This window comes from Amblyomma maculatum, chromosome 7 (assembly GCF_055883805.1).
Source record: "Amblyomma maculatum isolate TAMU_Amacu chromosome 7, ASM5588380v1, whole genome shotgun sequence".
In the NCBI taxonomy this organism is placed as follows: Eukaryota; Metazoa; Arthropoda; class Arachnida; order Ixodida; family Ixodidae; genus Amblyomma; species Amblyomma maculatum.
Genome location: NC_139350.1, coordinates 82,462,290 through 82,485,851, shown reverse-complemented (window position 1 = coordinate 82,485,851; position 23,562 = coordinate 82,462,290). Strand labels below are relative to the sequence as shown.

General features: G+C 45.3%; 1 protein-coding gene across 1 annotated transcript in view; it reads left to right on the top strand.

The window, feature by feature from the left end:
* The first annotated feature begins 421 nt into the window (after nt 1-421).
* The window catches only part of LOC146183757 (E3 ubiquitin-protein ligase RING2-like), a 97,207-nt gene continuing 74,066 nt past the window's right edge, over nt 422-23,562 (top strand). Inside the window, exon 1 of the mRNA XM_084608758.1 lies at nt 422-661. Coding sequence (XP_084464884.1) covers nt 422-661 — 240 coding nt within the window. The remainder of the gene's footprint in view (nt 662-23,562) is intronic.

Sequence of the window (23,562 nt, the reverse complement as noted above, 5' to 3'; positions counted from 1 at the left end):
GCTCCCAGTCCAAGACTGAAAACACACCCTAAAACTTGTAGTCAGCGGCTTCGGTTATAGTTTGGGTCTGAATTGCGGCCTAATAAGAGCTAAAATACAGGGCGAGCAGTACTCTTGCCAAAGATGTGAGAGCGCGGTAGGATGCGAAAGGCGCGGCTGGTACCCATCCAGTTTGCAGCGCCCCTGACGGCGGCCACCGGCATTCATCGCTCGCAGTGCCAACCGGGAGGCCAAGGTCGGCACACTAGCCAATATATTCTAGGCACTATACTAGAACATTGGGCAGTAGCGACCACCCTATTTCTATTAACGTTGGTACTTGGTAGCGACGTAGCGACGGTTGCACTTGTGGGGTGTTGCGGTCACGAACAAAATACTTTGGCAGTAAGCGGACGGGAGGTAAGCTAGCAGCACATCTAAGATGTCATCGGACAACCAAACGACGAATCGGACCTGGGAGCTGAGCCTGTACGAGCTCCACCGGACGCCGCAGGAGGTGATCACAGACAACACCGAGATCGCGGTGTCACCGCGTAGCCTTCACAGTGAGCTCATGTGCCCCATCTGCCTGGACCTGCTCAAGAACACCATGACCACCAAGGAGTGCCTGCACCGATTCTGCCAGGAGTGCATCATCAAGGCACTACGTAACGGAAATAGGGTGAGGAGAGCCTCTCTTTCGATGCCGGCGCTGCACGCCCCGGGTCTTGGTGGGAGAGCTCCTGGAATCCTAGCGCCTCTTCTGTCGCGGAGCGCGCGTGGTTTGCTGTAAACAATCGACCGTGGATCAGCCGTCTACACAGCTCAACTGCGGGGTACAATTACCGCACTAGCTCTGCTTAACCGGCTGACGGCTAAATAATGGTTCTTCAAACAGACGCGCACTAGATGCGTCGGCTTACGGGCCCTCTTTGTGCTGAACCAAGGGCCGGTCGTGACTAAAACACTGAAACCCTTGGGGAAAGCTCTGACGTTCGCCTACCGCTGCAAGCTTACAGCCAGGCGGACCCGCCGAGCGTGTTCGCTATATAGGCAACCTGCAGTGACCTAGGCGCTAGTGGAGACTGTGGAGCGCAGCGATCAGCGCCGCCAGCGGCGGCGCCAAGTAATCTGAGGCGGCCGGCACGGTGGGGTTGCGTTCGCGTTGTACGGCGGGAAGCATCTCGCCGTCTCGGCTCTCATTTTCTGCGGTTTTAAGGCAATCGAATGTCTTCAGAGCTACTTCCGAAATTCAATACTAGAGAAAGGACACCGCCTGTTCGAGAATGGTCATGTTTAGAAAGTGAACGGTGTCGACGTCGTCGCGAAGTGCGAGCCGCTCGCGACGGAACACCCGCGCGCACAACTTTGAATTTCGCGTGAGTCAACGGAATTTTTTTTTTGTAATGAAATTCATTGCCTCAGGGCATCACTCGAACATGTGATGATGAATTAAGAAATGATTAAATGAATGAAAAATGTTTCAAACGTAGCTTTTTATTTACCTGTTGCATTCACACCTCATGCCCATTCATTGAAAGTGAAGAGAGAACCTAAGAAGATATTGATCGCTGTTTATTCTTTTTTTTGTTCTTGCTGTTTGATTACAGCAGCATAAAAATTTCTTCGCGGTTTCGCTAACAGTTTAATACTATGACGAACACTTTTGTTCGTGGTGCATCTTTCGACAGTACCGAGGAGGTTACAGGAGGCATGGTGCGGTACCCGCTACGGCTGTCGTGGCGATTCTAAGCACTGTGCGGTTGTAGCGTGCGTCATCAACGAAAACTGGCATTTAGTCGTTGAGGCCCCGACCTCCGTCCTATAGGCCTGCGTGCCGGGGGCGGGAAGTAGAGGGCTCCTACTTCGGTGGAAAAATAAAGTTCTTAAAGGGACAGAACAGTGGAATTTAGGTCTCGATTTTTTTTCGCCGCAGTGGAAAGATTGATGTCTACAATGTTCGATTCCACAACGGTTTTGTTAGAAACACTGTAGAAAATTTTTACCGGGAATTTTTCTATCAATGCGTGCGCCCGTTTTTATGTAGTCCGATGCTGGAAACCGTGAGCAGCGACCGCGATGGCGACTGGTGGTCGACAAAAAAGACGAACCGAAAACAAATATAAATTTTACTCAGCAGGCCCGCTGGGGTGGTGCAGTGGTAAGACGCCCGACTACTGTGCCGGAGCTCCCGGGTTCGAACCCGACCGCGACGGCTGCGTTTCGATGGAGGCCAAACAAAGTGGCGTCCGTGTGCTGTGCGATGTCAGCGCACGTTAAAGATCCCCAGGTGGTCGAAATTGCTATGCAGTACTCCACTACGGCTCCTCTTTCTCTCTTTCTACTTTCATTCCCACCTTCCTTCTTTCTCTTACAGCGCGGTTCACGTGTCCACAGAGAAAGTGTGACAGATAATGCACCTTTCCCTTCCTGTGAACCAATTATTATTATTATTTCACTCGCTAGGCATTAATTCGCCATTTTTGCATAGAGTAACGCCCTTTTCAGTTTCACACTCAATGCTGTTAGGACACAATAACGCACGCCCTCGTCGACGAAAGTTTTAGTGGGCACTGTCATTGCTTCATTCATGAAATTTCAAACACTGTGGCGCCATCAAGGGGCACAACCTGAAAGCATACCTCTCGTGGTGTGAAAGCAGGGGTGGTCTTTATTTAAGTACGCGCTGGAGAGAGCGCAAAATATAATAAATTATGGCAAGCACTCTTAGAATATAAAAGAACAATGTGCAGCTATGAAGATCAATGATATTTTGCTAACATGTATTCACGTGGAAGGCTACACTGAAAGTACTAGGGTTTCTCCGCTAGATAGCGCCTCGGTTGTTTTTATGCGATTTTCAATGGCAAAGTAAATGTGTAAAGTCTCTTTTCTTTGATATTGTAGTGCTCGATTTGTAAAATATGAGGCAAGATCTTTTCATCTCCACCATAATCGCATGACATATTTTGGCCAGTGTTCTGTCCCTTTAAAGTTCCACGGAAACGGCCCCCAAGAAGGCACTGACAAACGTGTTGAGTGTGTAGAATACATCCTTTTGAGCATTAACGCAAAGTATAACTCCTTGGAACAAAGCCAGCGATTTATTATTAATTTTTAAAAACAGCGTTTTTTGAAATTCGCGGGCAGAGAGAATGTCGCTTGGCGGTGTCGCATGGAACTATTTCCTTGACCCGTGACGTCACGGGTAAGTTGACTGGCAAGACTTGCTAGAAGCTGCCATTCGCTGCGGCCACTGCAGCCATGACGTCAAGGACACACTTCCGGTAGCTGCGAAAGTCGTCTGCTCGTGCGCTGCTCGAACTCTGTGCGGGCTGTTACACAGCTCGCCGCCCTTATCGGTTAGGTGGCCATTGCCCATTAAGTACAACAACCGAAGCGACGCAGGGATCGGCAGAACGAAGCCGCATTTACAAATATCTTATTTATATAACGTAGTTTCAGGAGTACCGGAGTGTCGTCCGACGAGGCGTCAACAGCACGGTCAAGCACCGCACGATGGCAGCACCTCCTCGACCGCAGTAAACACCGTCGCTGTGGCCCCTCCTCCCGCATACCGTTCGCGAACGACACGGCGGATCGTTAGCACCGATGTCCGAAATAAAGCGTGCTAAAATTTGTTGCCGTATGGAACACTGAGCCGAAAATCAAGTATGAAGCCCTCGTGAGGATCGCTGACCAGCAGCAAATTGCTGGTAAGAGCGATAGCCGTGATACAAGATAGTTTCTGCTCAAGCCAGCTGCCGCTGGTGCATTTCGGCTGATCCGATCTGCTCGTACTAGCTATGCGTCGGCAGGGTTAATCTTATAATTATTTTATGATGGCAGGAAATGATTCACTATAAGGCAGTTTCATAAGTAGACGATTTACGACAGCGTTGATCATGTTCCAAAGCGTCAACCGCCGCGGCTTCGAAGCGAAACAATTTAGGCCTAGCGACGACTCGGGACGGTCACGCACGGCGCCGTCGTTCGCCGCGCTCGCGTGCCCCACCTCCGCGGTAATTGTGTAATGTACTCAGCCTGCTCGCGGCATCCCGTGCTGCAAGTGTTGCAAACTCGTGTACTTTCATAGCTAAGGCTGCGCATTTTGTGACGTTCTGCTCAGCAACAAGCCATTCAAACGATACTGCAGGCAAGACAAGGCTTCAGTACGCAGTCGCGGCGCTGTCGGCCGTAATCGAAGACGTCGGGCGGCACCATATTCTATACATCGATCTTTAAACGTGATACAGTGGGCAAATGAATAACTTTGTGAAGCAGACCCGCTCGTACGTTTCGCGCACTCGGGCGCCGACGAGTAGCTTCCGTCAACAGACGCCAACATAACCTCGGTTAACGACGCAAATCGAGGTCATCAAGCTCGGTTTGCGATAACCGCGGTTAGTGGTGTAACCATGGTTTGGTCCGCCGTGTAACATAGGGTAACCACGGGTTCGCGGTTACACTAACCGTCGCTGCGCGAACTGGCGAACTCAGACGTGTGCGAGCGAGGGCGGGTTGACGCGAGTATGCCAGCGAGCGAGCGCACGGCAACCGGAAGGTCGTCGAAGTGACGTATGTCCGGGCGGAGCTTTGAACTTGCTTGTATTCTTTATTTTTTGTATGGCTCCCTTCGGCGTACGAGTTGAGAGGGAAAATTGGAAAGGTCATTTTTAATCGCCGTTATCTCTGGTGTTGCAGAAGCTAGATCGAAAATTTTTGCGGGATAATGATGGGTGGTTCAATAACTAACAGTGTTATGGCGTTTATCCTCCTTGGTGACACCTTTCAGGGGACCTTTAACAACAACAACTGGCATGCATTTTGTACCTCCGTACCACAAGCTTGGGGAAAGCCGGCGGGAAATGCTGGCACACAACGGCACAGCTTCCGTAAATGAGGTCGTTAGAGTTAGGATTTTTACCGTTGCTGTCTATCATCTGGGACAAGAAAGTCTTAAACAGCTTGAGCAGTCGGTGCAAGAAATATGTTTGTCGCGGTACGATAGAACGAAGTTCCATGCTCCGCGTATACACAGTATCCGGGCCTCCACACTCCACCACTTCGACTTTTTCATCACCTTACGAATTATTTTACAGATAAATATGCTTATCCAAATCTGTCATTGGAAGTTGTGAACATATTTTGGCTTTGAGGTTCCGAATAGACATCGCATTAGAAATGCAATTCACAGATCCACGAGTATTTTTTTTATTTCGCCTCGGATGAAATGCGGCTGCACGGCTTTGTTGCTTTTCTGGACGTTACGTCCTTTAAAACGACAATGCCACTCGATCCTGCACAGCATATACCTGTACACGCCAGATATAACAGCACGGAAGGCGTACTGAGAAGAGTGCCCCAACCAGCGTGCGACTCCACGAGTCAGAAGTATATATATCGTTTCCTCCGCTCAACGAGCAATCGGCTTATTTTAGCTCCTTGGCTTCATCACCAAACGAATTTCAGTTACAATAATCTCTCCCAGCCACTATCTCCTTTTCTTATATATCTCTCCAGGTTCTCCCAGAAAGTGGTACGCTTGGGTTTCCTTCGCTATTGTGGAGGTCTTTCTCGCCGCCCCTGCGCTTATTTCTATTCTTGTTCACATCCGTAGTAGTCCAAGTATCGTACAAGACCACGGAAGTAACTAAATGAGTAAATCACAGTTCACTGGAATAACAAAATGCGAACGCAGAAGGAACACAGCGGCCGCAACATACATGGCGTCAGCTTCCGCGCCGCCTCAGTATTAGCTCCCGTCGGCCTTCAGGTGGCGCCACATGTCTCAGCAAACTCTATAGCAGGTTGCCTATTGTGACCTTGCATTTACGAGAGGGGTGAGCTATCATTGCACTTAGCAGAGCGACGGTCGTTGTTTCTTTTGTCACGCTTCTTCCGGAACATGACGGGATTTGGGCATATATGCCGGGTAAAGTTCGCAGTTTGCTTGTCTCGCTTTAAGTGGTCTTGGGCATTTTTCTGTTCCCACAAAGTTTGTCAGCTCTGTTGACATTCAGGATTTGATAACATACCGACGCAGAACACTAGCACATTCCTCCAATGCGCCGTTCCTCCAATGCCATGATCTTATCAGGGTTTGTATTCTGAGTTGGCATTGTTGTCGAAAGTGTCGCTATGTACAGACCTCGAGTCTCTGATTGGTGGAAACACCGGAACCGGATGTCACTGGCCCCGGCGTTTTCACCAATCCGTGTGGTTATCTCCCCAACTGGATGTCGGGGAGATAGCCACACCATCGCCTCCTCTAGAAGGATGTCTGCTGTATGCACCGAAAACCTGCTGCCCTTACCTTTCCGTTTTTCTCCTTTCCACTTGAGGTGGCATTTAGCGATCTTTATGGCGCCCACCTGCAACACGCATTTACGCATGCGCTTTCTGAACAGCCGTTTCAATTCAACACTGCACCACCCCAACCCCCTTTGCAGAGATAGGGGCATGTCTGGCGCCATCTCTCGACGACCGCGCCCAACTGCAGGCACACTGGCCCCAATGGGTAAGCAAGCGATGCCGCAGGCATCTTTCTAGAGGAGGCGATGGCCACACTTTCGATAATGACGCCAACTCGGAATACGGACCCAGTTCATGTCCCCACGAGATAGCCTGATTGGATGTTATCGTGGTGATTTGGCATTGGTGACAGCTGCTCTGATGCAGACGCGAACGTTGGAAACGTAGGCTGTACCATCATTAGTAAATGTAATTGCAGTAGGAGGCACATTAATGCATGCAACAATGAAAAGACTACAACTGCACTTCGAGTAAATATTCAGAAAGTTCAGAGTAATGAGTATCCCCAGTGATTTAGGTGGCATATATGAAATTTGGCTGCATTTGACTGAGACGCCAAACTTGGTGTTGCATGAATTCTTTGAGTTTCTTGCAGAAAGCGTTTCATCTGCTTGCAGATTATGTACGCACATTTTTCGAATGTTTCGTCGTATCCATTAGCCACTTTTATAAAGCTGCGTATTGTCGCTCCTTGTAGCTAAGAATTCTCGGCCTTTTCGTTCATTTACAAAGCTTTAAAAAAGTTTGGTCGTGTGTCCTAGTGTAGAGGTGTGCTTAATTAGATTACAGAAAATATTTTTTTATGCTTCAGTAATCTAATTAGCAACACCTATGCTTAGTTGTATTCATTATTCATACTTGCTTTGCCACCACATTATTTAGCAATTCTTTTCCTGGCTTGCTGTCTAATGTGCCTGACAATATAGCACCTTTCACTCTCATGGCTTCGGTAGTTGTAGCCTGTGACGGGCAGCTCACAAGCAGTGCCGTTTGCTAGCTCTGCTATTGAGGCAAGTGAAAAAATGATGCAAAAAATAATTTTTATGGAATACTGCCTTCATTGTGGCTTCACTGGTAGCTAGTTGCCTCGAGTATCTTTTCCTTTTTGGCAGCTGTGTATTGAAACACTCTGTAGCAAAATGAAGGAACTTCATTATGGTCGCTTCAAATTTACTGATAAAAACTCTTACTAATTGAAGTTGTCAATAAAATAATTGCCATTCGTTGTTTAGTCCATTCAGCCTCTTCGTTTTCGTAAAAACCGAATGATCACTTCATAGCGTGGCTTGCACTAGATATAATATTTTAATTTGGTCACACTGCATCATTTTGTATAAAGTGGACAGGAATAATTTAATGCATGTGCTTCGTTGAAGCAATACAGTGAGCTCTCAATAATCCAAACTCGAATGTGAAGACTACGGGTCTATTTGTTTCAGTCAAAACTGTGCAAATATCTCGGGGAGAGAACAGATTCGGGCAAGTTTTTCCATGCTTTTCTTAAAGGGGTGGGGGTAAAAATGTAAGGTCAGCATTTTTTGCGCATATTGGCTCAATTTGCGGCCTTTCTATTATCTTAAAAGCCCACAAGGCTGGTGGCCCGCCGTAGTGGCTCAGTGGTTAGGTTGTTTGACAACTGAACCCAAGGACACGGGTTGAATCACGACGAGCTGCGTTTTGATAAACGCAAACAGCAAGGTGCCCATGTTTTGTGTGATGTCTGTTAATGTTAAAGAACCCCAGGTGATTAGAAATTCCGGAGCCCCCCACTACGGCATCCCTCAGAGCCTTAGTCAATTTGCGGAACGTTCCTTATAAACTAATCTTAAGGCTGACAGTATTTCTAGCTGATTGTGTGCCTTTTCCGAGCACTTAACCTAGATCTGGCTGAACTGACAAGCATGCTTTCTGCTTAAAAGATATTGTACTAAAGCTACACATGGGCCAGAAGGACGGCACAGTGAAGGGTCAGATTTAGGTGAACCACATAGGGGTCTTTACAGACATCGCTTTGCCATTTTTGTTTCGCCTCCTTCAGAATAGGGCGAGAATTGAACCTGAAACCTCGTGATTGGCAGCCGAAACCACAGATTACTGAAACTATTTATACAAATCCGTGCCAGTCACGCAGCTTTTTGCGTGTCGAAATTCACTGAAATAGGAGCCAATCGTAATTTTTTCTAACCTTCAGAAGATTGAGCACACAATGTGCTCAATCGAATTAAAATGGCATGTTGGTGGATTATCTTGTGTTGATTTTGTGTTTGAGAAGTTGCAGAACACGAATTAGGGCCGTATAAGTGCCTGTATTGTTAGAGTTACTTGGCTAGCTAGACACTGCTTTTGGAAGAGGAAGGCGGCAGTTTCTTGGAAAATGTTATAGCACAGTAAAGTAACTGCAGATTGACCCTGTCCTTTGTGCTACAGATGCAGACGTCACATTCGACATCAGTGATGTCTAGTGCTTTGGGATTGGGCCAGCAGTGTGTGAGGGCAGCATGGCAGAGGTTTCTCATTTTATCGCAGTCACAATTTTTGCAATTCACATTCGGCAAGGCATTGGTGTGCTGTCGGATTCAGCGCACGTTAAAGAACCCCAGGTGGTCGAAATTTCGAGAGCCCTTCACTACGGAGTCTCTTGTAGCCTGAATCGCTTTGTGATGTTAAAACTCCATGAACCAAACAAACCACAAGATAACCTCTTGCTAAAACTTCTGTACAGGAAAGTGTTTTTCATTTGTCTGCAAACTAACAATGTGTTATTGCTTTCTTGGCATGGCTCGGATAAACAAAATAGGTTTACATCAGAGGGGAAAGTAGGACCGCGGGGCTACCAGCTTGAACCACACCTTGCACATACAGTGCAACAGGTGGCATGCCATTGTTCCCTTGCCACAGCTATTCTTGTATACTTTTTGGAAGCATTGTCTTTGTGCACTAAGACACAGCTGGAGAGACAGGTGTGACTTAATGATGGGATAACTGCAGAGCTCTTCAGTGTCTGCCTGTAAGTCAGTACAGGCAGACACTGGCGGTCAGTACAGGTGAAAACCTTTTTCATCTTTGCATATGTAAGTCAGGACAAGAGCTATGGATGCGCGCTTTGGCATGCACGCTAGCTAGCGTTGGCTTGAGGCTTTAATAAATGGGGCTTCTGCATTGCTTTAGAATCATTAAGTTTTTGCATGAAAATTACGTCTGTGACAAAGCGATGTGGCATTCTAAATAAACAGTCGAGACAAGAGTGCATTTTATGGCCATTTGACGTTCAGCACAGGGCAAATGATGTTAATTTCTTCATTTGTGGGGCCCTACATGAACAGGCATTAAAGCTTGAAGTGCAGGCCATGTCGGTTTTATGCATGTGGGGTGGGGTTGTTAGAAGTAAATGAAACAAACATAGGCATCTCGTCTCGAGTAGGTCTTCAGCCAAATTTGGTTTTTGTATGGCTGCAAAGAGAGAAGTGGCATTAAAGAGGCATAGATGCCTGATTTTGGGGTTCTTGTTTTATCCTTTATAATGATGCACTAGACATTACTGTACCCGGATCACCATGTGACATTCGCCTACAACCACTCAACAATTTGCAATCGAATTTCCGAGTGATGGCTGTGACACCAAAGTCATCTAGGTAATGCGAGGGATGGAAAAACACTGATATAATCCTTGCTCTGTCATTTGAATTCACTACAACACTAAGGCCAGCTAGCCTTAAAGGGACACTAAAGACACACAAGGATGTTATGAAAATCTAATAAACTACATTTGGTGACACTGTCGCCGCATATCCGGCAGCAAAAAGCGAATAATTGCTTAGATATTGCGATAAGAAGTTGAAGTTTTTTCTTGTTCCCGCCTGTCGAATTCAAACTGTTTCCTCCGACTACGTAGTCTGGGTAGATGGTTGGTTTGTGGGGTTTAACGTCTCAAAGCGACTCAGGCTATGAAAGACGCCGTAGTGGAGGACTCCGGAAATTTCGACCACCTGGGGTTCTTTAACGTGCACTGACATCGCACAGCACACGGATGCCACTCCGTTTCGTCCCCTTCGAAACGCAGCCACCGAGGGCGGGATTCAATCCCGCTTCCTTGGGCACAGTAGCCGAGCGCCGTAGAGTGACGCACACTATGACGTAAGCGGAGGCTCCTTGTATGCTAGAGAGCATAGGCGGCCCGCGGCCTTGCATCCGTCAGGGGCCAACATGGCAACACCGTACTCCCAATCGACCATCGGCTCACAATAAGTGACGGCCACAGCCGAAATAAATAAAACGATTAGGAGAGTAATTTACCGAGCGATGGGCCCATAAAGGAAGAAAAAAAAACATAGAGCGCTTGTATTGCGCAATAATTTGCATGTTTCTCAAGCCTTTGCGCTCCTTCTTGCACTGCGTATAAACAAACCGAGCCCTCGGTCATCGCAACACTTCCCGAAATGTTTGCATACAAATAAGATTTAGTTACCAGTAAAATAGTGTCCTCGTTGCTGCGCTTGCCAGTTTTGAAGCTTCGTCGCACTTTTTTCCTTCGAGGTTTCTGCTACAGCTCCGTGTTCAGCGAAAATTACGTCCATGGTAGCAGAGCATGACCGAAAAGCCGGCGCCCCTAAATTTGCCAGCGCTGTGAAATTCCACATGTTAAATGCATAGACATCTAGATCATTAGTTGCAAGTCGTGAGAGCAGGCAGCATGCTCCGATGGTCAAGAGGTTGTAATTTTTCGACCTGCAGCAATGGCCTGTATACCTCGAAACATGTGCTATTATAAATGCGGGCGTGACATAATATGCAGAAATATTTCCCATCTGCCTGAGGCTCGGCGTAGCCGAGAGGTTAGCGCCGAATGTTACCAAGCAACCAGTGGTGAGTTCGAATCTCGCTGCTGAGGGCGCTTTTTTTTTCTTCTACAAATCGATTTTTTCACATTTTTATTGTATTTATGGTGCTTCGTTATTTTTAGTTTTTACTTTTTACCCGAGGCCCTTTTTTTTGTCGCCGGGTCACCAGCGCAATATCAAGCAGGCATGGCGCCCGATGCGGACGCATGTGCGCGCTGCTCCCAGCCCATTCGTGGTAGGCAGCAATTTTTGCCGTGCGTGTCTTGCAAACAGCGTTTTCACTGCAAATGCATCAACATACAGGCCGAAGAATGCAACATCCTCATGGAATCCGGGGCCAGCAAGTACAAATGTGTTCATTGCGTGAAGCGGCGTGATCCTTCGGCGGAGGGGCTTATCTGCGGAACTAGCGACACGGGAACGCCCCCCAAAGCGCCACGCTCTTCCCTGGATTTTCAAGGCTCATATTCCGTCAGTGCTTCCTCGAGTGTTATTTTGATGCTACGGGAAATAGCTAGTCAAATGGATGCGTTAACGGATGAGGTGCGATGGCTTCGTGCGGAAAACGCGCTCCTGCGTGAATCTTTGAGTGGCCTGAGTGCATCTGTTCGTACCACCAGCCAGTGTGAGTGTTCGAATTCTGACTGCTCGGAATCTCGCAACTACGCTTCAGCCGTGGCGGTAAATCTGCCCGCTGGAATTTCGGCCCCTCCACCGAAGCCTCCTGCTCAGGACCGGAGTACTCATCTGCCACGTCCATCGAAAGCGGTGAGCCAACCACCTCGGCCTCGAGCAACGTTTGGCACAGCTAAGCAATCCATGCTTAAAGTAGCGTCCAAACTACCGGCGAAGAAAAGCTTATTTGTTTCTCGCCTGGACCCGACAACAACGGCGTCGGACATACAGGAACGTTTGGCGGATACAATAGGTGACAAGGTTGTTACTTGCACGAAACTGAAAACGAAGTACGATACATATTGCTCATTCCACGTTTCTCTGGATGAGCATTCATTTGAACTTGTGAACAATCCAGAAGTGTGGCCTGATGGTTGCGTATTTCGCCCTTTGATTGGAAAGCTGTAGTCCTCACGGCGATTCGATGACACTAACGGTGCTCTAACTACATCCGAAAATGGCCTAGGAAATTAAGCTGTATTACCAAAACACGAGAGGGCTGCAAACTAAAAGGGAAGTTCTCTTCGCGAATGCATACGAATGTGAGTATGACATTATGTGCCTGACTGAAACGTGGCTAAACTCATCATGTTCAAGTGCGTCTTATTTCTCAGATGAGTATGCTGTCTTCAGGGCCGACAGGGTCTATTCTGACAAGATTAAATACGGGGCCGGAGTTCTGATAGCCTGCCGTTCTGTGCTAAATGAATTTAGGAGACCAGACCTGGAGACATACGAAGAATGTGTGTGGTTGGAAATTCCAACGTGTGACAAATCGCACTATCGTCGGCTGTTACTATTTTCCACCAAATTCTGCTCCTAACGTTATTACCGATCATTTCTTGGATGTTGGGGAAAAAATTGATTTTTCGAAACACAAGGTTCACATCTACGGGGACTTTAATCTTCCTAAGGTCGATTGGTCCACTGGTTTGGTCACTAGTGACTGCACAGCAACTCTAGAAAAAGCCGAATGTTTAATTGATTTTAGTAATTTCCATGGTTTATATCAATGCAATGCAATGAAGAACTGTGCTGGAAACATTTTAGACCTAATTCTATCTAATGTGCCTCTTTTTGGCGTGCAAGCGGTGCGCGATCCTCTTGTTCTGATAGACAAATATTGCCCGTTTACTTTGTCGTTCTTTTTGTCTTTTCGTCCAGTGCGTGAGATGGTGCCAGAAAAATTTAGATACGCGTATGGCGATTACCTTAGGCTGTACAATGATCTTCAGGCCTACGACTGGTCAGAATTGCTTGAGATTAAGAATGTAAATACAGGCGTCGAGCTGCTTACATCAGTTGTACAGGGTATAATGAAAAAATGTATACCACGCCGTAAATTGAAGAAGTGTAGATTTCCTTGCTGGTTCTCGCGAGATTTGAGACATTACTTGAAGAAAAAACAGAAGTATCAAACTCTACGTGAAATCAGAAAGTGAATATTGGTACCAAAGATATTCACTGTGCAGAAAAATTGTGAAAAAACTGATTGCACGTGATGAAGCCGAGTACCACAAACTTCTTGAACAGAACTTTAAAAAGGAACCAAACAGTTTTTGGGATTTTGTGCGCAAGCAACGAAATGAAAAAGTTAGTGCTGCTGTGATAAAAACGCGCGACGGTATCTGTTTTAAACCTTAAGATGTGTGCCAAGCTTTTGCTGATCCCTTCAGCTCTTGTTTTGTGCGCCATGATAACACAACTGCTGTTATCACTTCTGAAGACAGCGCTGACTGTTTGGCTTATGATAATGTTACCGAGCATGAGGTTCTTTTGGCGATTCAGAAACTTACACCAAAACTTTGAACAGGAGTTGATGAAATTCCCAGCTTCGTAATCAAAGGATGCGCCGACATTTTTGGCCCTGTTTTAGCGCATTTGTTCAACTTATCGTTGCGAACTTGTGTTTTTTCTTGTCATTGGAAATTGTCAGTAGTTGTTCCTGTATTCAAGTCTGGCGATGCTTGTGATGTGAACAACTTTCGACCTGTGTCACTGATTTGTTCTTTTGCGAAAGTTTTTGAAATGGTTATGTACGAACGCATGGGCTCATACTTCAAGCAGATCTCAATTCTTCAGCACGGTTTTTTAAAAGGTCGATCTGTGGAAACGAATTTATACAGCTTTCTTGATTATACTGGCCCTCATGTATTTGATCGCGGTCAGGTAGATGCAGTCTACGTTGACATGACTAAAGCGTTCGATACCGTTTCCCATAAGGTACTTCTGATGAAGATGGAAAAATACGGACTTTGCCCTATGTACTGAGGTGGCTCAAAAGCTACCTTGGCAGCCGCCGTAACTTGGTTCGATTTTCCGGCTGTGTGTTCAACGAATTTCTATCATCTTCGGGAGTGCCTCAAGGCTCCAACTTAGGACCACTGTTGTTTTTAGTGTTTGCTAATGATCTGCCGTTACATATCAAGAACTCGAGAATTTTGCTCTTCGCAGATGATTTCAAATTATTCCGTAATATTGGAGATATTGAAGACTGCCGCTAATTGCAAGCTAACATTAACAACGTCGAGAAATGGTGTTTGTTGCATCACTTAAAGTTGAATATTAAGAAGACTTCCGTTTTGTCTCTAACTAGGAAACGCGACGCAGTTGCGTTTGATTATACACTTTTGGCGGGTCAGATTTCTCGTGTGGCCCATGTACGAGACCTTGGTGTTGTTGTTGATTCACGGCTTGATTGTAGATCGCATGTAAATTCAATTGTGTTATGCGCATTGAGACATATTGGTCTTGTCTCCAGACTAACAAAAAAATTCCAATGGCACGAATGTCTACGCACTCTATACTGTGCCCTTGTGAGACCACGTCTCGAGTTCACGTCAGTAGCCTGGAATAGCGTATCTGCTACCTATTGCACAAAAATTGAAAATGTCCAGCGTACGTTCATATGCATCTTTTATGATAGATATATTGGACGCCATCGTTTCTACGACTAGAATTCTCTCTTGGCAGACCTCAATATGTGTACTCTTAGTGACAGGCGACTCATACGTGACATGCAGTTTCTGCAAAAAATTGGGCGTGGTTTTATTAACTGTGGGATCTTACTGATGTCACTGAATTTTCGTGTGCCGCATGCAAAGGCCGCAAAATGTTTTGACACATTTTATCCAGATTTGCACGCCAACTGTCCAATGCATCGTGTACAAATATTGTATAACAAAACTTTTATTGACACGGACATATTTGCCTAATTGTTGTTTTCATGCCTGGTTTTAAATGTGCTAAGTGGTCATCCTGATGTATCTGACCTAGTGTGCGCTCCTTTAGGCCACTTGGCTGTTGAGGCACACTGAAATAAACACTATCCATCCATCCATCCATCCGTCCGTCCGTCCGTCCGTCCGTCCGTCCGTCCGTCCGTCCGTCCGTCCGTCCGTCCGTCCGTCCATCCATCCGTCCATCCATCCATCCATCCATCCATCCATCCATCCATCCATCCATCCATCCATCCATCCATCCATCCATCCATCCATCCATCCATCCATCCATCCATCCATCCATCCATCCATCCATCCATCCATCCATCCATCCATCCATCCATCCTGCAAATTGCATGGCTGTGCTTTAGTCTTGAACACTGGGTATGCTGCAGGTGTGTTTCAGCTCCAGATCAGGTGATGTCATGAAGTTAGCTGCATGGAAAAACGCCCTGTTCAGGAAGACATGCAACATTCCACTGCTGTACCCTAATGATGAACAGTTTTGAAAGCAGCCACTCAAGAACAACACATATGGCGGGAATCCACACAGGGACAGGTCAAGCGTTGTATAAGAATGTGGTCTCTAAAAACATTTTCCCTGAACGGTGCTTCCAAATGGAATACGCGAAAGTTTGTAGGCACTTACATGGTAAGTGAGCACATGCACATTGCACGAAAGACCACATACATCCACTATGTGTAATTGAAAAAATAAAAAGGCGGTCCAAGGAGCAGCATGAGTGCATGGTCTTAGAGCAATGCCTCGTATCTACTGGTGTAACCAGTAAGGTCGCACGTAAAAAGTTCGAGCGAGGCCTGGCTGTTTAGTGACACGCACTTTCGTAATAGCTGGGATGCTCCTTGAGACACACCAACCTGCAGTAGGTACAGTAACAAGACCCCCAAATATTAAAGGGACACTAAAGACACCCAAGTATGCTATCAAAATCTAATAAAAAGCATTTCGTGACACTGTCGCCGCATATCCGGCAGCAAAAAATCGAATTATTGTTGAGATATTGCGATAAGAATTTGAGGTGTTTTTTTTTTTGTTCCCGCCGGTTGAATTGAAACTGTTTTCTCCAACTACGTAGTCGAGTAGAATGACGCACACTATGACGCAAGAGGAGACTCCGTGATTGCTGCCGCGCGGGGAGCGGAGAATACTTCGCACGTGCGTGTCGACAGGCGCATCTGCTGCTTCGAGCTCGTATTTCAGGCGCCGCAGGCCCAAGCCAAACTATCCGAGCACGCACGAGGTGCCCGAGCCGGAACATCACCTAAACTGAAGTGGACGCCTGTAGCGCCGTGTTAGCTGAGAGACTAGCGGCATCTACCGACAAGCAGATGAAATATTTTTATTATGGCCTCCGAGATCACGTGACTCCGCGCGCACGTTCCTCTTCAGCCGTTCCAATCACAAGCGTTTAGGGGTAGCTCGGCTGGAAACGCTGATTGGTGGACACGCCGCGGCCTGGCGTGACGTTTTTTGCGTCGGGCTCGATGCTTAACCGGACCTGACGTAGTCAAAAACTGGGTTTGCTTGTTTATTTTCGTCCCTAGACGCTCTAGGGAATCGCTAGGTGCCCCCCGCTCTGGCAACGCGCGCGATTCCGGCATTCGGTTCGTGGATCTCGCTGCTGCATGGCTCGGCGCGTTCGGTCACCGAGGTGCTCGACGATGGCGGGCCTGCGCGTTTACGTGAATGCGCTTTCAGCACGCCGATCCGTACTGTACGTTGGGCGGAATGACGTTGATAATGGCGACGACCTGCGGGAGATCGCAAGCACCGTCAAGGTAAGTATAAATTGCGCAAAATTGTCTCGCATTTTGGTTATTTATAAGTGCTGTGTCGCTTGTCTCTCCCCACGTGCTTCCAGGACCTCGTGCAGCAGCAGCTCGTGGCATGGACGCTCCTCGTGTTCAAAAAAAAAAGAAAGAAAAAAAAATAACGAAAACATCCGCCGTCGGCAACTAACCGCTGCCTGACTGCTATGCTGAGGCGCACGTCTGCCGTGCGCATTCTCAACCCTGATTGAGGTACAAGAACGCAGATTTCTTTGTCGAAGGTTTTGTAATATGTTGCGCATTCATCAAATCGCTATGTTCATAATGCAACTTTTTTCTACTCTTTTACAGCACCGTTTCCTGTATGCTGCGAAGAGGCAGAGGATTTTCTTTGTACGCAGCAGCCCATGTCAGGGATCGCTGCATCGATCAGCTCTCCAAGATCATCGCGGCAACCCTCGTAAATGTCTACAGTGGAAGCATCGCTACAGCATCCAGGGCAGCATGCATATAACCAGGCACTGTGTACGACATAGTGCACCACTGTTGACGGTGCACGGCAAAGGGCCACGGACGAGTGCAGGGCCTTGTGTTCGCCACGCCGTCACGTCGCTGCGCATCCAAACGGCCCTTTTCAGGGCCGCCCCAATGTTTCCTGGCAGACCGCAGACCTGCACATCCCGTACTCCTCTTCCCTCTCTACGTTGCACGTGGCTTCGTATCAATCGCCGCGGCCACCCAAATAACTTGCGCACTAGGCCTCTTTACCAGGCTATACGTAAATACACGCATGCAAAATCGTGTCAAATTTGATTTAATAAAGTGGTACAGTGCTTATTACCTGCTTCCCTCACGCATTCTTCCGAGTCTTCGTGCAGCAGCTGCAGAACACGTGGCAATCGTCACTCTGCTGCCGCGACGAACGCTAACTATAAGCCCATACAACAGGGTTAACAGCTAGAGTATTCTCAGTGTGGTGCGGCTTTGTTCAGCGATGTTAATGGAAGTATCGACATTTTATATAACAACTGCATAATTGTCTTGAATATTGCTTCATAAAGTACGGTACTGCTTAATTCTCACTTACCTCGTGCATTCCACAGCTGCTGCAGCTAGCACGTGGCCAGCGTCGTTCTCTCCAGTGCTGCAGTGACGACAAACTATAGGCCTCGCGATAGGCTGCAATATACACCGCGGCTTTGTGCCGCTGTGTATTTTTTTTATAAATGCATCACATTTCAAAGGTTATAGTCGCCATCCAGGGATCACTTAACTCGAGAGCACGGGAAAAGGCAGAAGTGTACGCACCTGGATTCGATGCCATGTACAACGCCGTTTTTTTTTCTTTTTTTTTTTTTTTTTACGAAAGCATCCTATACGCTAGGCGTCCTAGACAAGGTTCAAGTGCAGTGTGCCTTTGTATAGTAACCATGTATGGGGTGAGCGGTTGACATGTTTTCAGTTCACTTTTGTTGGCTGTTTCTTAAACAAAAATTGTCATTGGTCTCTGTGTCTGTCACTGTGCCTAAAGAGCTGCTCTAGCCGAACCACGTACGTAGCGATGGATTGCACCGCTGCAGTATGGCTTTGTTCCAAGTTTAACAAAACAGTTGAGGCCAAATCAAAATCGGAAATGACCATTTCCAACTTGGATATTGGCCCCAAGTCAACAATTTGGAGTCCAATTCAATGGCAACAGTTCAGGTCTGTGCTAACATTTCGTACCATTAAGGGAGTCGAAATTATGGAAATGGCATGCATTTGTGAACATCAAACATGCTTCACATCCAATTAACATGTCATGCAATGCTAATATAAAAGCTCAATATTCTATCGGGGAACTCTATGAAATCTGCTAGAGCATGGAGCACACGTTTGTAGAGATATTTTTTTAAATTACCAGCACTCGAAAAGGTATTGGAAATAATTGAATCAAGTGCCATTCAAGGAATCAGATGAACAGTAACAAAAACAAATCATCCTTTATATATTTTGTTTAGTACCTCAATGAAGAGTATTAGGCACACTTTTGCTGAATTTGTACATAAATGACATAATTCATATTGATAACAGTGTTCAGCTCATCATGTATGCTGATAATAGTGTGTTTATTACTGGCTTTGATCTCAATGAGACTGTTTTACATTGAAATTATTTACTTGAGAAACCGTTTGCCTGGCCCAATTTCATGAAGAAATAAACACAGAAAAACTATTTTGTTTTGAGTCTGAAATAAGAAAATGCTGTAAGAGATGGCTACCGATCTATAATAAAAATATTGACCTTGTAGAAACTCGCATAAGTCTTAGCGTGGATTTCTTTCATTTGAGGCAGGAAATTCATATAAATAACACTGCAAATAAAAAAAAAAGATTTCTTGAATGAGTGAGCTTTACCTTGATGTGGTACTGTCCTTGCCTTTAATTATGCAAGTCCCCACAGATAAGGTATTGCAGTTTTATGTGGGAAAGTACCACAAGAGCAAATATCAATAAAATGATAATTCTCAGTAAATTAAATGTGTGTTTCTTACATAACCGATATTGACTGCCGGTTTACGACATGACACCTCCGTGCAGAATACAGTATAATTATCTTTAACTATGAATGCCACTTGTTGCATGTTTCCTATTTTTCTTGGCAGGACAATAAAAGCTTTCTTTGCTCGATGGCACTGCTGCAATTTAGAGCTGCTCCGTTTTTAACTCAAAACTCCGACCTCTGGTTTCTCCTGCACTTTCACACTTGGTGCAACCTGCAATCAATAAAACACAATCTAATGGTCTCACTGAATGAACTTAAACAGGTATTCCTGAAATTGTGAAAACAGCTATGAATACACTTTTTAGGGTTGCAAAATCAGAAATGTTGCAAAGTTAAAGAGCATTGCAGAATCGGCATTGGAGCAATTTAAAAGAACGGATGCTGCTGCAACATTACATGACCCTCCATCGATTGACACCACTCATTAACCTCCACCACTTCTCAATTACAACTGCTGCGGACATGATTTTGCAGACACGTTCTGTGGATGCGGTTTGCGGACAGAAATCTGTGAAATCTGTGCGTTTGCCAGCGCTGTGTTAATGTATTTTATGTTATCACTTATACTACTTGAGAATTCATTTAATGTTCTATCAGTGTGTTGTGCTACCTTGCTAACAAGTTTCCTTATATCTTCTTTGCATGTGTTATTGTATGTAGTTGTATCCCCCCTACAATAATGCCTCATGGGCGCTGTAGGTACTTACAATAAATAAATAAACATAGCGAAGTAATACTTTCGCATTAATTCTTGCACTTTTTTAAATAATGTGTAAATTTTTTTATTCTACTCTGCAGCTAACGTCTGCTGCTCCTTTGTAAATGGGTCCAGGACCTAAGTGCATGAGTTGCTCTCTGAAACATTTAATTTAGCTCTCGAGACTATCTAATATGCTCGAATTGAAATCATTGACTCCAGATTGGACTCCAGATTGGACTTTGAAATTAGTTGCAAAATTTTTAACTGCAAAGCCTATTGAAATCTAACATGTTTGGGTGTATTTTTACTAGGGAGCGAAATGCACCAGCTTCCTTTAACATCTTAGCCAGCGCACACACAATGCATCATTGAAATGTAGTTTGAATTCCAGTTTCACCATGCATAACAATTGTCCATTCAGTTTGGATGTTCATTAGGAATATCAATTCTAACCTGTAAGATGACTATAACTTAGCAGCCCATAATAAAAATAAATTGCTGCTTTACAGAGAGTTAAAACTATGCAGTTGGGACTAAGTACTTATTCCAGCTGGGAGGTCATCTGGAAACTGGAAGACATTTGATTATGGAAATTCAATTAGGGCTGAAAATTCTAATTGGAAATAATGAAAAGATCCCTAAATGGAATGAGGGCTTGTAGAGAAAGTTTAAATTCTGGAAACTCAATTGGATAATACAAGACTCTTTAGCAGGATCTAGAACACATCTTTTACAAATGAACACTTGAAACTTAGAGCACTGGCTGATGCTCACCGCCGCAGCGCTCAGAATAACTGACATCATGGTCAAAACTACAGTAGGTGTTAGTGCAGTATACACCAGTGTTGTCACTGCGAAGTGAAGAGCCACAAAGCAGAGGACTGCCATCCTTACTAATACAAGACTCTTTAGCAGGATCTAGAACACATCTTTTACAAATGAACACTTGAAACTTAGAGCACTGGCTGATGCTCACCGCCGCAGCTCTCAGAATAACTGACAGCATGGTCAAAACTACAGTAGGTATTAGTGCAGTATACACCAGTGTTGTCACTGCGAAGTGAAGAGCCACAAAGCAGAGGACTGCCATCCTTACTACTGCCAATATAAAAAGTCCTTCTCAGAGCCACCCCTATTGTTTCCTGGCAGATCATGGGCCTTCAACTTCATCGTCATGTTTTCTCATTTTTAGTCTTTTGTAGGATGTATTGGGCCTTCGGTGGTTTGTCATGCAACACTGCATGACTAATCCACTGAGTGCAAAGCCGTTAACCAACAGAAATATCTTTTCACTTCATGTGCGGCACACAAACATCATGCATAAAAGAGGCCACATGTCACTATTCCATCTTTCTTTACACTTTCTTTCTTTAGCACACTCTAAAACCATTCCTGTAAAAAGCTAGAGCTTCTTTTACGCAAAGTGACATGGCAATTGTTGTAGCTTGAAACATTTTCAAAACGAAAAAAAAAATGCATGAGGCGGCTCACAACCATTGTTTTTTTGTAAAATTGTGTTGCTTCATAGGCAGTAACTTGAACAACACTGACAACGTTTCTACATTACTTTGAAACAACCCAGGCAAAAATCCTAACTGATGTAAATGGTTTAAGGAACAAACTTCCAGTTCATACCAGTTGGATAACAATAGATCCCCAACTGGAATTCAACTGGGATCGACGTTCATGCGTATAAGGTACCTGTTGCATGCGAGCCTTGCTACCTGTTGATGGTTTACAACTCAGAAAGAACACAAAAACGAGGGCACAAGTGCAGATAAGGCGCATGTTTGCAGTCTCCATGACCGGTTGTATTCGTTCCTCTGTATCCCATGAAAGCACTCAATTTCTAACTCCCAATGGCGTAGGTCTGCGACATCCGGTGCAACAACGTGGGGCAACCCCCCCCCCCCCCCGTCTACATGAACACACCTGAGCGCAATACCATCAACTACTTTGTCGTCAAGGCTTTCTTCGATTTGGGAAGTTTGTTTTTCGTATCGCACAACATGGTGCAAGCCGAGGCATTTTTTTCCTTCATTTCTTAAGACTTCAACGTAACAAGCATACCCCACAACTGATAATAAGCTATATTACGAGGGGCATATGTCATATTTTTTTCTTTTCTTAAGAAAGGTGCATTTGTGAAGAACTAAGTAGAGGTTTTTGACAGATGAATTTCTAGATTGGGACCACTCAAATAAAAGGGCATATAAAAACCACAAGAATTGCAAACTTTGAGCATGTAGAAATACTTGGTAACATGCACAGTAACTAAAAAGTGGCAAACTGGCAGATGCGACCAGGATTATAACACGGTGCCATTGTGAACAATTTCGTTTACATCAGGCATAACGCAGTGCCAGCAAAAGCCTTGAGAACTGGCCAATATGCTGTATTGTAGTTCATATTTTTTATGCTTCCACAAACTCTTCATAAGGACTGTTGAAAGCTTTGAACATGCACAAGACAACAGCAATTACATTGGCCACAGTGACAAAGAATAAAGTAAATACGAACCAGCTAGAATGTTAGACTGAGCGTTCACATGCAAATATGGGCATAGAAATGCCATTTGAGAAGTAAGCATGCTAATAGTGAAAGGACAACTCGAACACACAGAAGAGAACTGAAGCTACAAAAACAAACAAGCAGTCATAATTGAGGCCTTCAACAACTACGCTGTAAAACACAAATTTTGCAGAGGGACAAGTGCATAATTAATCCTGCCGCACAAATGAAATAAGCATACCCCTCGATCAATTATAGAAATCGCTTGTGTACAAAAAGTGGGAAACACTGAAGTCATCTTGCTTTGAGCAACTAATTTCAGATATTATAAATCTTGTTTTGAAAGCTGGTATTGATCTAAAGAGCATAAAGCAAAAAAAAAAAAACCGACATGCCAACATTTTCATTTTCCGGTCTTTAAGGCTTCAAAGCTGCTACTCGGTTTGTCAAAATCAATGTTTTTTTGCCAGCTCACCTACGAGAGATGATAATACAAGATCTGAAAGCGTGCACTGACCCATCATAGGTCCTCTTCCTCAGAGGACACAACCTCCTCCTCTCACAGGATACAACAGACACTCATATATTAGGAATAGTTGCAGGCTGGGGAGAGGCTCTAGAAAATCTCAATCTGGGGAACTCCAATGCTGCCCAACTGTTGGCCTTTTCGAGTCCAATACTTGCCACTTTAATTTGAGGTGTCTCCTCAGCCAAGGCTTTTCGATGAAATGTGTTCTATCAGACAGCTTGTCGTAGAAGGATGTAAGCTTCGGAATACATACTTTAAGGCTTGAGAGGTTCCTCAGTAGAATAAAGAAATCTCTTCACTTCAATAGGACCAGATATGTTCTGCGGCTTCTAAAATCGCTTTTGATTTAATGCAGAGCTTGGCATAAAATCTACCAGTGCAGTCAAGCATCGCCCCTTTTATTTTCTCCCTGCAATGAAAACCCTGAACCTCAGACACATTACCCTACCATACTCTTTT